General features: G+C 36.2%; 1 protein-coding gene across 6 annotated transcripts in view; it reads right to left on the minus strand.

Annotated features, from left to right (window-relative positions):
- Positions 1–16,385, minus strand: part of MARK1 (microtubule affinity regulating kinase 1) — a 64,007-nt gene that overhangs the window by 15,399 nt on the left and 32,223 nt on the right. For 3 of the 6 annotated variants that reach the window (XM_086744453.1, XM_086744450.1, XM_086744449.1), the window contains exons 4-13: positions 15,257–15,305; positions 14,026–14,091; positions 12,967–13,037; positions 11,857–11,913; positions 8,187–8,423; positions 7,978–8,097; positions 3,858–3,957; positions 3,156–3,268; positions 1,744–1,897; positions 367–560 (exon numbers count right to left, since the gene is read on the minus strand). In XM_086744453.1, coding sequence (XP_086600579.1) covers positions 367–560; positions 1,744–1,897; positions 3,156–3,268; positions 3,858–3,957; positions 7,978–8,097; positions 8,187–8,423; positions 11,857–11,913; positions 12,967–13,037; positions 14,026–14,091; positions 15,257–15,305 — 1,161 coding nt within the window. Of the gene's footprint in view, positions 1–366; positions 561–1,722; positions 1,898–3,155; positions 3,269–3,857; positions 3,958–7,977; positions 8,098–8,186; positions 8,424–11,856; positions 11,914–12,966; positions 13,038–14,025; positions 14,092–15,256; positions 15,306–16,385 lie in introns of all 6 variants that reach the window. The other 3 variants (XM_086744448.1, XM_086744452.1, XM_086744447.1) reach the window with 1 other exon arrangement.

Below are 16,385 nucleotides of genomic sequence, written 5' to 3' on the forward strand. Positions count from 1 at the left end.
ATCAGCTTGTACCATACATGACTGTAAGCAGCTTTGAGGTAACCAGAAAAAGAGCACTCCATATTGTCTCTGTTCTTACGTTCTTTCCCTAAATATCCACTATTTGTCTTGACAGGTCTTCAGTTTGCCCAAGTGCAGACATTCTGGTGCTTACTGTTATGTTAGTGTTAGAAAAAAGTTGTGGGGGGAAGGAAAAGGTTTATTTTAAGACATCCAATGTAGCCTATTTCTGTCTGCCAGTAAAAGTTACCAGAAATAGACTTAGTGGCTTATTCAGTAACCATTATGTCTATAGTAACCTTATGTTGCAGATTTTGTTTAAATAGGGAAAAATAAATATAACAAGCCAAAAGCACACACACTCACACTGGGAACTGTAGTTGATTTCTTTCTTTCTGGACCCACAAGTGGACTCGCAGCCATCTCTCCTTTGGATCCCACTGTAGTGCTGCTAAGTTTGCGTGAGACATCCTTGTCCCAGTCTTCTTTCTGTTCACTTTCCACACTATTTGCCTGAGCCCTTTTTGTGTATGACACAGCAGGAGGAATTGAGGGACCAACTGCCAAATAAAAACAGTATTAATAAATACCTAAAAATAATCACTGCGTTTTTCTTGGCCAAAATAGTCTAAATATAATTCTCCAAGTCCAAAAAAAGCATTTGAACAAGTATGACTGCAAACTCAGCACATATACCAACCTATTAAATTGAGTGCTGACAGCCTACGTTCTTTTTAGCCACTCTCACTACCAATATGAAGTTCAGAATTAGATCACCATTTCGCATCAATATGTAAAATCTAGAAGAGTATTTTAATCCTTATTTTAAACACAGATAATTTGTATGATGTTATGAAAAAAGGAACTAGAGGATACTTTTCAAATTATTTTTTTTAGTACTTTTTGACATGTTTTCCTCTAAACACTGAAAGATTCTTTTCCCCTGAAAACCCTAGAACTACTTTGTTTAAAAGCATGTTTACAGTTGGAAAAAGTTACAATTCTTTCCCCCTCATCATTCTTTAAAACGCCTTGGGGCAAATCCTCCATCAGTAGAATTCTACATTCCCTTGAAATAAAATCAAATCAGTTGATCTTCACGATATTGATGAATTCTTTTGAAAATCACCACCACACTAACACAGAGGGAGAATAATAAAAAAAAAAAAAAATAAAAAAAAAAAAAGGCTGGGGGGGGATTAGAAATAACAACGTAAATTAGGCAGAGAAAAAAAACAAACATGTCAGAAATATTTCTAGTCATTTGATAGTTCTCTGAGGGAAGAAAAAAAAAAATCACCTTTCATTTAATGTTCTAAATATGCACTCCTTTTTCATGTAAACACTTTCACCTGAAAATGTTTCCTGAATACTTGGTAAAATTGTTGTCTCTTGGAAACAAACAATTTGGCCCCAACTCCAAATGTGCTGATAAACATAATGGCTTGCTGCCTTTGAGTTTATCCAGGTCAATATTTTGCTATTACTTCCTCAACAGGAAACATCCTCAAGCTCTTATTTAGTGAGTCAAGCAAGTAACAAGTCCAAAAAATTAAATCTGTAAATTACATTGACCCAGATTTACCACAGCAGCGTTCATAAAAATAAAAATAAAAGCATCACAGCAGAGCACGATGAGATACACGACAAATGCACAGAGTGGTGGACCTGCCAGGTTCACAAAACACTGCACATTCATTAAAATTGGGTATGTTACTTTACTTGTTGGAATGTCATCCCCACCATGATCACTGAACCGCCGTTGTTTCTGATTAGTTGATATACTCCGTTGGACCTTCAGGTGAGCAGGAGACTGCATAGAACTATTGTTGAGGTCACTGCTAGGACGGGACCTTTGACCCAAGTTGCTGCTGGACAACGACTCACCTCCTTCAAACTACAAGAAAAACAGTTTCCCAAAGCATAAACAAAATTCAACATTACTGGTACTTTTATGGCATAATAAAGCAAATAGTTCCAATCAAAGGCATGTTTTTTAAAATTTAAAGTTATATCCAGAGTTTAATTTTCTTCAAGATGAATTTTAACACTTCATCTGTGTTTAGTGTGTTTTAAAAACACATCGTTAAAGCTAAAAAGTTAATGAATGCTCAAAATAAAATTAGAAGAATCTTGACAAGAACTGTGCTATTTTAAAACCTAAGCCAAAGAACGGCTCCCCCTGCCTTTTTTTTTTTAAAAAAAAAAGCTTAAAGAGCATTTATAGCTTCAGAACAATTTAAAAATGCATTGGATTGAGTCAGAAGGGCTAAAAAAGCAAGTACTACTGTTTCTTTATGGCTTTCAACACGTCTTTATAAGGTATGTAACTCAGCAACTGGTTCATTGGTATCTAAGAAGTGCAAGTTTTAAGTAAGTGCAATGGAAAAGACAAATATCCTCTTCCAAGCAGTTTGAGACAAAATCATTTCAGACAGATTGCCTCTGTGCTCTGCCATCACAAGGGAATTCTGGTTCAGAGATGTTGTGGGAAAATGCACTCAAGGATGCACATATCAGATCCACACAATCTTGGAAATGAAGGAAGGCCAATGAAGCAGCAGGAAAAAATTCCTTCAAAAAGAAAGCTGTGGTCTCAGCTTGATTTCTTGAAAATCCTTGTGGTCCCAAAAGATCTACAGATCCTCTAGTTCCAAAACAGTCAACTGATATTCTATCACACATTTATTAATTACTACAGTGCAATTATTTATTAAATAATAAGATATACTATAATATAGTGTATAAGTGAGAAAGGATGAGTATATCTCTGAGAAATAAAGGATGTCACATCTTAGTAGTTAGAAGAATAAGTGCTCTAGTCAAATTAACTATTTCAGATTTTAACTGCAAACACACATGACAGGAAGAAGACTCAGCGTCATGCCACTTCAGATTAACAGCTAGCTTTTTAAAAAAGCAATTCAACATATTAACAAGCAAATGTGAAGACACTATATTCAGTCTATTTTTTCATTCGGGAACTAAAAAGATATCAAAAAAGACATGAAAAGGGAAAGACATTAATAAGTTATCGATCACAATTTTTAAAAAAAAGATATTACAAAATAGTTCATAAAACATCAACAACCAGAATGTTCAACCCAGCCAGATATAAAGGCCAAAATCGAAGATGTAAATTAGATAGTACTTACTTCAGGTGGTTTTCTACCTAGAAGCAGATAAGTAGCCATGACTTCATCGTACTTTTGGTTTACTAAAGATTCGTGGATTTCTTCTCTTGAAAAGCCCATTGTGACCATAATGTCTAGAAGTAAAGAGAGCTAGATACATTAGCAAAATAAGTGCTTGGGTTTATTGACAACTGAAGAACAGCAAACATAGAAAAAAATCCTTATAATGTAACAGGTAACTAGGATTCAACTCAACCAGCATCATCTTTGCTGTGCAAATCAGAAAGCCTACAACTCCCCTCTTTTCATTGTTATTTTCTTCTTGAAAACTCTCAACTACGTTATTCAACTTAGTTCAACATGATTCAACAAACAAATAAAACACTGGCAAATAGAAACTATGAATAGTTACAGGGCCAGAGTATCTTTCTCAGACCATGGTGGATAAAAATTGTTGCCCTCAAAACAAAGTCTGTTTCCTTCTGCCTGTTGAATTCTGTAATCTTATTTGTCTCTTGCTGTGCTTGTAGACTCACGTCAGCTCAGTGAAGTAACAACAGTAGTTATAAGGAGAGCGTTGTAATTAAATTTCTCATTTAAATAAAAATAAAACATTTTACTTGTACGATGAGACTGTATCTCAAATTCAGTAAGAGTTTTGTTTGACTTACAGGATAAAATTGCCTACATATATCAGCTGCAACATTCTTGTAAAAGTCTTACCTATTCTCTTAGTGTCATTAAAATCTGGTTCAGGCTCAGTGTATGGCTTTAGTTCTTCTTCTTCATGGCCAACATTCATCCACCGATCCTTCATAATTTGCTAAGAAAAGAAATGAGTTTTAGGTCAATATGCCATTTACCATACCCAATTAAATCTGTGCTAGCAGGTCGGAGGAAAAACTACTTCAAAATTCATAATAATCTGAATGCTGCTCTTTCCCTCACACCTTTTCACCCCCTCACATCTTATAGTTTCTTCTTTTATCTTTCACATCCTTTTGTTTACATTAGTTCATCCTCCCCTAGTATTTACCCTTTAGAATACAACTCCCTTGCCCAAAATATCAGAAAAAACTACTGAGAGAAAAAACCTGCAGTTCCAATACACAAGAATCTTTCATTTTGTACCCTTCACTTCCATTCCCTCTCAATCTCATCTTGCTGAGTGCCTGACACTCATGCCCTTATCTTGGTTAAGATCTCTAGATATTTCTACAATACCAGCTCCATCACAATAAATAACTCCTTCAAATAATAACAAAGGAAGTGTTTAGAAACTAAGTAATATTTCAGGAGTGTGCCGATGCTTCTTACAGTCATTTGTTACAAGATCATGATGCCAACTGGTCATTTTTTCCTATGGAGTTTCTCACTGCACTTGACCTAAATATGTTCACAGTCTGGCTAGAGGGAGAAATGCGTCTTAATTCTCTCTATGCCATGCAGATATTTATTTTAACAATTTCTCCTGCCTTTTTTTTTTTTAAATTTCCTCCTGCTGTAGCCTGGATCTTTTATATCCCTGGAAGATTGATCAGCTGGAATCCCTAACCACCACCACAATTTCTCCTTAAGGGCATATTAATTTTTTTTTTTTTTAAACAGCTAAAATAATTTTCCCTCCTACAGTAACAGGCACACATGCCTCTTTAGGGACATATGCTAATATTGCTCACTAGATTGACAGAAGAGCGAAACAAGTGCCAGCAAGACAAGTTTCCCACAGGCTACAAATATGCCTCGCAAACCCCGAATTCAGTTATTTCTCACAAAGAGCAAAAGACTCAATTTTCCATTGATATAACCAAACTCTTTGTATGTAGTGCTGCTGCCAAATTACAGATCCAAATAGCTGTATCCTTAAAAGAACAATACAGAACTTTGTACTTGGGCCAGTTAACATTTTGCTGACAGTAAGACTTAAAGATTTGTTCAAAGTGCTGTCACAGAATCGATTTTTTGGCTTTTGAGAGGGATAACGGAGAAGAGGTTGTGAACATGTATTCCTATATGCAATATCTGCAATTCCAATTAAAAAAAAAATACTGTTAATTAAATCTGAAGTTTAAGCATGATGAGGTGTTTGGATGACAGGAATCACACTGCTGAAGTCTTATCTCCCTTTCTTGATCCTTCTTGAATTACTATGCAAACCCAACAATTCCCACTTACGGTTTTTCATGTCTCTTCAGTAGGTGGATCTATAGTTCCATGTAATCTGCTCTAGGTTTCCATCTGTTAAATATCTGAACTTTTGCTGCTTCTGTTTTTAAATACATGATCTCATAGGCGTACTGAGTTATTGCACAACTCTTAAAACAGGCTCTTACAATCAAGCATTTTGAAGTGACACAAATGATCCAATTCCAGGATCAATATTACATCTGTGTAAGTTCAGCTGCGCTTCCAGTCAGCTGATTAAACAGCAGCAGCCTTGGTCAGGATATTTAAAGATCTGACCCAAACAGTGTTTCTTAAGAGTCAGGCCACTAGATATTGATGAGGTTTCCCTCAATTTTCATGAAAACTAACTAATAAAAATCTGTCCTGGCTTAAGACCTGTCTCAAAATTATTTGCTTTATTACTCTTTGTAAGCATAAATCTGCTCTGTGGCAATTTCACACAGTGTTGCTTTGCAAAGAATTGAAAACTGGGGGGTGGAAGAGGAATTTGTTGAAATTGCGACAGTTAAGAGAAATCCACATAATTTCTCACAATGCATTTTTCCCATATCTTTCTGCAAAGATTCACTGTTTTACAAAAACATTCTTTTGCTCCTAAAATGTTTTCTCTCTGCTGCAACCATGAAAAAGTCTAGACACACCATTTTAATAAAAATTTGCCTGGTCCTTACCAGAGGAAAAGTGCTAAGCCTAACCCATACGGTGCTGACATACATGCTATTGGATGATCTAGGAAAAACATGCATGGAAACTGAGCGGGTGTATGGCTGGTACTGAGCAAATAATTAAGAGACAAAGCACAAAAAAAAAAAAAATCCTCCCCACCTAAGATGACATTGTCTTTCCACTTTTAGAAACTTCTAATAAATATATACTTTCATTCTAAATATGTATTTTTAAAAGTGCTCAGACTGAGGAAACATTAATTTATTTCCAAACCATGTACCATAGCTCTCTAATTCAACAAATGTGATTTCAGGAACATTCATTTTTAAAAGTTTGTGATGTCTCTCTCCCTCAGATTAGCATAGTGATCAGTGCCTGATTTCATCAGTATTTTGGTATTGGCTCAAGACCTGCCGTCGCATATAACATTTACTCGCTCTCTTCCATAGAATCTGACAACTATGCCATTCCAGTGAGGCTGCTATCTAACACTTCTCTCCAGGGACAGGAAGGACTTTTAGAAGAACTAGGTAACACTACAATATCCAGAATAAAAGTGAAATTGAATCTGAAGAGAAACTGCTGCAAATCCAGAGGAAAGTTCATTAAAAGGAAAATTGATTTTCCTAAACACAATAAAGGAAAAAAGCAATCTTTCACCATCTTCAAGTGACTATGCTCTTATTATGTCTTCTAGACAGTAATAAATACAAGATAATTAATATCAAGTAATTAATATACAGTAGAAGCCACCATTCACTACTCTCTTCAGCACAGATTTTAGTCAAGTTAGAACTATCAAGTTAGAACAAGTCACAAACCAGCATCAGCCTGAAATAAGTTGCATCCAGACAGAGCTCAGTAAATGCATGCTTCCTCACACAGCTAGCATCCATGCCAGGAAGCACAAGTCATGCCCCTACAAATAAAAAGCTGCTTAAATGGGATTTATTCTCTGGAACACTATCCACTGCTGCACAAGTATGCATAGGAAGATGAAACAAAAGTCACTGGTGATTAACTCATGCAAATACTATTTTAAACCCTTTCTATTTATCTCCTGCTCTACTTTCATCTCTATGGTAAGTAGATGTTGTTTTTAAAAGTCTCTCTTTGTTACAGAATTCACAAAATAGAACAGAACAGCATTTAGAGTGAACTCTACACAAAGTGTGCTGAGTATCAGCTCCAGAGTTACCCAGCAAGTACGTGCCAATACAGCAATCTTGAACAAAACAGCCCCTTAAAAACACCGAACCTTTTAGACAACTTACAAGTTATGCACAGATATTCTTTGCATCCAATGAAAAGAAAACCTAATTTACTAACAACAACAACAAAATCATAACTCAGTAGAAATCCTCAAAACAGATTTCAGCTGAGGTATTATTATGTAGGTTAATTTTCCAGCTATTCAGAAACAGAAAGGGGGGAAGAAAAGACTGAACAGCAATAACTAGTAATTATTAGTTTATTATTCAAAGAGTTCTTGGTGTTTATCTGCATTATGGCATTAAAATAAACAAAAAACCCACATAGATAAAAGAATAACAACTGTGATAGAAAACTATCCTTTTTAAGAAGTCATGTTGGAAATGGGAAGTCAAGTCAAAAAATGCTTGTGGTACTGCCTGCTGCTGTTTTTGTTTTTCCGAAAAAACTCCAAGCAGAAGCTATTTACAATCTTGTCCTGCTTTCCGCGCATTTTGAACTAGCTCCATTATCTGACCGAAACAAGTGGGAGCAGTTTGCACTTTGAAATGCTCCTAAATGACAGTCTTTAGTCAGCTTCAATTAAGGTTAGACTTTCCTTTATTAACACTTTCTATTTGCAAGCTGCACTGTTTCTTGGACATTTCCTCATTATTTTATTTTAACAAAAAACAGAAAGAAGGTACCTATCATGAAAAATAAAGACATTTGAAGCAATTATTGTATTTTGCCCTGTCTTAATCTGAAAATTCTTTTATTCCAAGATAAAATTACTTACTTCCAAGCTGCCTCGTTTTATTGGATTTAGTACTAGTAGCTTCTTAAGTAGATTTTCACAGTCTGTGGACATATAGAATGGAATGCGGTACTTGCCCCTCAGTACTCGCTCCCTCAGTTCCTTTAAAATAAAGTTTTAAAAGGTAAATGCATTAATGATGTACAAGATTTAAAGAAATTAAAAGCCAAGCTTTCATATTTTAACTGTACCTTTAGATTCTGACCATCAAATGGCAATGATCCGCTTACTAGTGTGTACAAAATCACCCCAAGGCTCCACACATCCACTTCAGGACCATCGTATTTCTTTCCTTGGAAAAGTTCAGGAGCAGCATAAGGTGGGCTTCCGCAAAACGTGTCCAGTTTATTGCCAACTGTAAATTCGTTACTAAAACCAAAGTCTGCAATTTTAATGTTCATGTCTGCATCAAGTAGAAGGTTTTCTGCCTAAGAGAAAAATAAAAGAGGAAAAAGACAATGTATGTATCAGAATAAGATAAATATATTATTGTGTATAATTTATCAATAAATGCAAAAGTGTTTCTTTTTCTAAAATGGTTCACTATTTGTATCCTTCTTGCAGAACATAAGAAAGTAATCCCCCTGAATACATTACAAAGATTGAAAATCAACTATGTTTACTCAGGAAAACATAACTGCTAAAAGCACCTAAACAGACTTGAAAGTCAGCTAGTTAATCAACTATGAAGATTTCATGCCAACTTCTGATGTCAAGGAACATTATCTAATCCCAGACATCATCTACCATTTTGGTGGGCTAATGTTAGAAGGGACTTAAGACTTTAAAAGACTGTTCTGCTTACAAGATGAAAAACTGCAAGCTATGTGCTATATGTTAGCATTCTGTAACAAAAGACTATCTCCCTAGCGTTTGTTTTAGCAAAAAACACCACCAAGGTGTTGAACATTCCAGTATTGCATTATGTATGGAAAAAATGCATGTATTATACATCTAAGAATATTAATGCCTGTGCAGCAATCATCCTGTGAATATAATGCATCACATATGCACAGATGCAAGTATTCAGTAACGTGGAGAGTCAGTAAAGAATATCTTATCTTGTATTACAGGGAGGTCAGAAGATTAAAAGAGCGAGGTTAGAGAAATATGAATAAATTACTAAAAAAAAATAAAGTGCATTTCTCAAAATGGAAGGATGTTGTGCAAAGAGCGCAGCAGAACTGGGCAATGTTTACTTATCTAACTGGGTCCTGGCTCCTGGTCTGTGTATCAGCAACACAGGAGCAGCACTGAGCAGTGCAAGAATCATTCTGTTTCCACAGGAGGACAGGCATTGGCCAGAGCAACGATTCACATAATTGCCAAACATCAGTTTTACAGCAAACACGGACATCTCTCCTTGGATGCTGTGCTCAGAATTGAGCCCAAAAAATAAAAAAGTCTTAGTTCAGGAGCAGAGAATCTACAATCAATTTCTTAGCTGCTTTGATTAAAAGGATAAACATGATTTTGTTTGTCTGTGTTTGTTGGTTTTGTTTTTAATAATTTCACTTGCACTCAGTAAACAGAACAGGAGACAATTAACTAGCAGTATATCAAGCCAATAGCTGTGCAACAGAATTTAGCCTTTATCAGGAGTAAAATACAGGCCATTTTTAGAAACTAACTATCCTGGAAAATACTTTATTTTCCAAATTCATGACCTGTAATCTCAGTTGGTTCCAGCTGATGTGCCTGCAGACAGACACACAGAGATATTTTCCAGATTTGACAGCCTTCTACATTACTGCACAAAGACTTCATTTTCTTTGTGAAAACATTACTGTCAGTGCAGCTGCTCTGTGATTACAATAGTCTTCCTAGTTCAACCGTACTCTGCTACCCAAGCACCGCATGCTTTTAGGTTCCTTAACTTCAAACAAAAACACCAAACCCCTCTTTTTAATATGCCAAATAGAAAGACTATGCTCTTGTTGGTTACACGTTTGGAGCAAAAAATATTAAGTCACTGAAAAGGTAAGATAAGTTTTGTGCATCACAGGATGAGCAAAGTTTGAATTGGTTATAGCCCTTTCTACACAAGCTGTTCATAACAACAGAAAATTAAAAGGAGACAGTTTAAGTAAGTTGCTTCTTTCTTCTCTGCAGCTCCATGAGAAGAGTTTTAAGTGAGACAGAGATGACATATAACGTTTGGAAAAAGAAGAAGGGAGAACATCGCCTCAGAGCCATAACGTTTAGCCTTTTTTTCTTTGGGGAATGTATTTTTCACTGACTAGGCTGACCGGCTCTCAATCACACCTAACGCCAAACTTTTCAAATTAGTCTAGCACAACTCCTTCCAAGAGGAGATGGAAAGAGAAAAGCAAACAAGTTATTTTGGAGCTTGCCTGCCTGTCTTGCAAAGAGGAAGGAAATCAGCAGCAGAGTACTTGTGACAGGTGGTAAAAGGGATCCTGTGCAAACACTGCGAAGCAATTTTGGATGGTCATATGAGCAATGCAGTGAGCTGTATGTGTGCTAAGGAACTAGGAAATGAATGAGTGATGGAGACTGTAATGGGCTCTGGGACAAAGAGCAAGGATGCTAAATAACTGCAGGGGTTCGTGCAGTGAGACTCAGTAATATTGCTGGGCTGAGCAAGCCAGTGCCAGATAAGCACAAGAAGGTGGGTGGCTCCCTACTCCCAGCCAAGTACAGGGCAAAGACAACTCGTGAACACAGCTTGTCCAGCAAAGCCAATAAGTCCCTAGGTGCAGCCTTCTGGAAAGCTCAACAATAGTGGCTGCAGTAAGCTCCAGGGAGCTTGACAAAACATTCATGGGCTCCAAACCACCACAAAAGATGGGGAGGAATTTTTTTTTAATCAAGATTTCAACGAGATCCAGCCCTTTGCTTCCTTGCATTCTGACTTCAGAGTGCTGGCCATGCACCTCCATCATCAGATGAGAATGGTCCCAGGGCAGGGAGGACTCAGCAGAAAAGGATGTATTATCCAGCACCATGTGCACATGCAGAACCTGGCAGATGACTGGTATTAGGGAATAGATTTGAAAGAAAGAGGCTGAGAGCATGCTGCAGTGTATTATAAGAAAGTTAAGACAAGATACTGGTTAAAAAAAAAAAACCCTTAGAAATTATTTAGCCTTCAGCTTTTCATGAGTATTTAGATAGATTAGTAACCTACATCAATGTTTTCCTTGTAAACGTACAAAGCCATCAACAGCCAGAGCACAAGCCAACTTGTAAGCGGGTGAAGATCTTGTGCCTAAGTCCTATGATACCTAAACTTGGCATGAAGACAACTTCAGACTGAAGGCTTAGGTTGTACCTGTAATTGCTGAACTCTTTAACATGGTTTGGTATGTTTATATAGACAGATTACTAGCAAGCATCAAAAAATGAATTTAGACTAATTTCTGTTTACCTTCGATTTATTTTTCTGCCTGAATTAATCACAGTATAAACCAGAAGTTCAGATGGATTAAAAACCTAACATATTTCTTATGAATCACTAAGAAAAGATCATTTTATATATCTTGCAATATATTTTAACTGAAAATATTTTATTAAGTAGTGCTGACTGGTATCATTGAACTTCTGCAGCTCCAGTATGTAGATATCTGCACGCCAGCAGGTATAATTCTTTGGAGTGCATGTCTTTTTCTTCAAGCCAAAACTAGAATGAAACTAACACATGTTCCATTCTTGTCTCTTCCTTGTTCCAACAGGCAAGCTAAATTATTATTGTGCTTCAGAAAACTGAAAATAAAATACAAGTGATAGTTCCCTCATTCACATGTTTGAGGCATTCAGAGACAGTGACAAGGACAAGTATATAGAATTAAATTAAGTCTATACTGTCAACAGCAAGATTAAAAATAAGTAACAGCCTACCTTAAGATCACGATGAACTATGCATTTCTGATGACAGTACTGCACAGCAGATACAATCTGAAACACCAAGGTGACCAGATCAATATTTTATTTCAAATCTCAGTATAAGTTTTTGTATATAATTTAGTAATTTTGACTCCTGATATGATTCAGTAGAACATAATAAGTTAATAAATAAAGCTTTCATTCTAGAAAATATTAATTTATGTTTCATTAAAGCTCAAATACTAAAACTAAAAAGTCTCTAAAAGCAGCTCATTTTCTTATTAAAACAGTTTAAAAAAATATTCCTCAAGGTAACAGGTAAAACATCTATTTTAAATGCAGATCACTATGTAATATAACTATTGCTACAGTTAGAGCAATAACTGTAAAAGGAAATTATTCCACCCCCCAAGCCAACAGCTGGATATACCATCTCAGATTTTATCTTCTGAAATATTTGCAGCATACCTCTGCAATTCATCCCTCACATAATAGTTCATTCAACATTTTCATATACATCTTTCACAAATGTAGAACAAAACGCAAGTCTGAAACAGCAAGTTAAAAGCAGTTTCTTTAAATGTTAATTATATACATTAATTCTGAAAAATACCAAATTTGGTTTATTTATCTAATTAAATCTTTTCTTGGTTTATTTATCTAATTAAAGCTTTTCACAAAATAATAACTAAAAATAGATTAAGAAAAAGATTAAGATGAGAAAGTTTGCAATAAGAATATAAAAACCTGTTACAGAATACCCTTCATACAAAATAGTGTGACATGACACAGCGATACATGCCATCATATCAACATCTCTAGACAGAACATCTGTTAAATTCTAAAATATTCAGAAAAGGATTAAAATCTCAAGTGAGTCACAATAAAAAATGTAGCTCTTAGGAACATCCACTAAAAAAGAATGTAAAACAGTCTTACTATTTTTAGATAGTATGTAGGAAGCAGATAGTTTTCTCTTCAGGGATTTTTTCCACTCTATCTTTAATAAACATTATCACAACAACGGATTTTTTTTTTTCAAGTAAAAGAAGTATGCTCACAGTCATGTCTATCTGAAAACACCATAAATAGAAACAAAAGAAAGAGTGAATGTTAATTTCATACCTGCCTGAATTTTGCACGAGCCTCTTTCTCTTTCATTCTTCCATGTGCAACTAGGTAGTCAAATACTTCTCCTGGCCACGACAAGGACAAAACATTAGTCTTATTGCCCAGGTTTTATTTTTGACTGTCATGCACAATTAAATAATGTTTGAGAACAACACCCCCCATCTTAAAGGGAAAGGAAATATAAGTAGTCAGGAAAAATTCCCTTTTACTGTTTGCACTGAATTTCATTTTTAGACATGTAATAGTAAAGAAATATAAAAACTGGACCCTTCATACAAAGGCTTCTTCAATTTTAAAAATGAATTTACTTAAAACATTGTGAAATAAACAAAAACAATTACTCCAATAATGAAAAACATTCATATTGCATATAAGACAGAGTGGGAAACAGGCAACTCCTTATGTACCAGATTTGTTTTGCACATCTCTAGTGGCTTCACTTAATAGTATCTGTATTACTTCTGTTTTTCCCTTCTTGTTCTCTTTCTAATAAAGCTGCCTTTCAGATCCTTACCTTTGCACTGTCTGACAAGCAGCCTTTCCTAGCTGTCACTAGCCCTGTGCTGGAATCTCTTCCCACAAACATTTTCTATTCAGATGCTAAGCAGCTTCTCAAGCAGGCACCCACTATCCTTCTTGCTCTTTATGATCCTGCTGGTCCCTTTTCCCGTGTTCCTTATTCCCACCCCCTGCACCTGCCTCCCTAAGTGCTTTGGCACACATCCTCAAGATAAATGAGGCACCAGTACTTGCCTATGTATAGCAGATAAATACCGAGTCAAGTTTTTACCAGAATCAGCACCAGATTATCTCCTGATATTCCAGCAGAAACCTCAAAACAGTAACTACCCTTAAGCCCAAACCTAATAGGTTACTCTACAGAACGTGATGCAAGCAAGAAAGTCTGCCCTGGGAGGTCCGCTAGGACTGTTGCAAAGGCCAGATTGGAATAATCCATTAACCATAAAATCCTTGAATTGTTCCTAGGCATGCAACCTGCATGGCTTTCCATGTTCCAGTTTATTCTTAAAGCAGAATTGAGAATCCACTTACCCCCACTGGCATATTCCATTACCAAGTACAATGTCTTTTCAGTTTCAATAACTTCAAATAATTTTACTGAAAGAAAAATGAATGAGAGAGAGATTGCAGCAGGGAGCAAAAGCACAGCACAGACAAAAAGTTATACTAATGAAGTGAGTGTAATTTACAGCCAGTGATAACACTAAACCATATGAAAACCTTATATCCTTTAGGTTAGCATTCTTTTGAGGGGAAAAAAGCAAAATTAATTTCTAAATCACAGTTGATAATAAAGCATATTAATTCACAATTTTCTCCGAAGTTTATGCACACTGTACAAACAAGTTCATGCTGAAATTAGTGTTTAATTTGACACAGACATCTCTAAGATCATACAAACCTTCCCTGCTTCACTACTAAACTGCTCCCGGTCAGAAATTTGAGACTCCAACCCACTAAAACCGAGTGGATATCAGAAACATTGTCTCTGAAAGACTTTCCTCAGATTGTAATAGTAACCACTCATTTAAAACAAACACACCCCCACCACCACCCCCGAGAAAACAAAAAACAGCAGAAGCTAAGAATGCTGGAAAGGCAACAAACAGTTCAAGGGATGAGAAGGGAGTGCCTAGCATGTAATAACTTGTACACCTCATCCATACCTTGTGTGCAACAAGCCCTCTGGCCGATTCAGGACCATAAACTGTCTCTGGAACAAGACTGTCCAGCCCTCCTCAGCCAGAAGAATTGTCATCACAAAGTAGGGCCCTGAAGCTGTGGGGGAGGTGAAAGAACTAAAGCAGAAAGGGAAAATGACATACTTTGTAATTCTAATTTTCTGGAAATAGCAGTCAGCAGGAGTCTTTCCTAGACTGAACTAATGGACTTCCTAGACTTTAACCTAAGAAACTCATGCTTTTTGGCCTCAAGAGCAATTTCAATGGAAGAGGCAAGTTGGGACCCTCAACAGACTGGAGCGCTCAGCATCTCCTACTTTGTCTTAAGGCTTTCTTGGACCGAGTAGTTTGTCTCCTCAGAGGAAAATTCTCATTTCAAGTAGAGTCAATAAAGGAGGTGAGACAATGAAGCATTTACTGAATGTTCTCTCTCCTATTATCTCAAAAAAGTTTAATGAACAAAAGCATAGCAGTAAAGTACATTCAAATAAAGCTAAAGACAGTAAAATGTAAACAGTATAATTAAAAAAAAAAAAAAAAAAAAAAAAAAAAAGAAGTTTGCAGAAATGCAGGGCTCCTACCGATATTGGGATGATTCAGTATCTTCATTATTCTTACTTCTCGAAACAACTGTCAAGGAAGCAAGACAATTTTCTTAGAGTGTGTTTATTATGGAAAAGTTAGGCAAGATATCCAATTTTAGATGGCAAAAAGCAGCAGCATAAGCCACAGAAAATAGCATTAGCATAAAATATAGATAAATAGAGTACAGTAAATTCCAGAAAACATACTATACGCCTTATATATTGTATAAAAATAACCACTACCGACTACATATCAAAACCAGACTAATTTTTAAGCTTTTTACAAACAGACACAGATAAGTTTTACAGCCCTTTCTGGAGTTTCACATTGACCAAAACCAGCAGATTATTCACACAAGTTTTTATCATCACTTTGCTCCGGTTTCTTTGGTGCTGGCAAGCTCATCTAACTACCCTGAATACAAACATAACTGTGGGTGCAAATACAAGGGGTAGTACCACAGAAAGTGGAACACACAGATGTTAAAGTGGAATTAGACATGAGGAATCCTGACATCCCCCAGTCCTGCGGCTCCACAGAGGGGAAGCGAGTGAGTTTGCTGTTTGCGACCCAGTGTAAAATTTGGTAGCTGTGAGAAAAGTGATGTCTGCTCTCCCTGCAGCAAGGTCTGAAGGTTTATGATTGATGAAAGTCTGCTTTACAATCCTGGGTCACATGATTAAAAACAACTGGACAAACTTATAGACCTAAGTGTATATACTTAAGACAATGGTGCATTTACTTTTTTTTTTTTTTAAACCAGAAACAAGAGATCTCTACTCTAAAATGTCTAGCGTTCATGGGTTTATTGATTAAGTAAGAGGCAAAGCAAGACTAACCTAGGGGCTCAAAGGGAAGAAGGCAAACGAAAGGAATCCAAAATGACTACATAGTTCTGTCAGTCTGCTTCAGGCTGTCAAGACTAATAAGCTTGCACTGTTTTACTTCAAGTGAACAGCATCCCCCCCCTTGTCAAATCTATTTACTTGAGTCCCGTATTGGGCTGAATCAGGATGCTAAAGTGAAGGAAGAAAAGCTCACTGGCTTCAACGTAATGCTTAGACATTTTGGAAGCATCTTAGCGCTACCGTCCTCCTTATAAAGGATCTTGGCTCAATGCAGAAG

The sequence above is a fragment of the Chlamydotis macqueenii genome, chromosome 3, assembly GCF_036417535.1.
Source record: "Chlamydotis macqueenii isolate bChlMac1 chromosome 3, bChlMac1.mat, whole genome shotgun sequence".
Lineage (NCBI taxonomy): Eukaryota > Metazoa > Chordata > Aves > Otidiformes > Otididae > Chlamydotis > Chlamydotis macqueenii.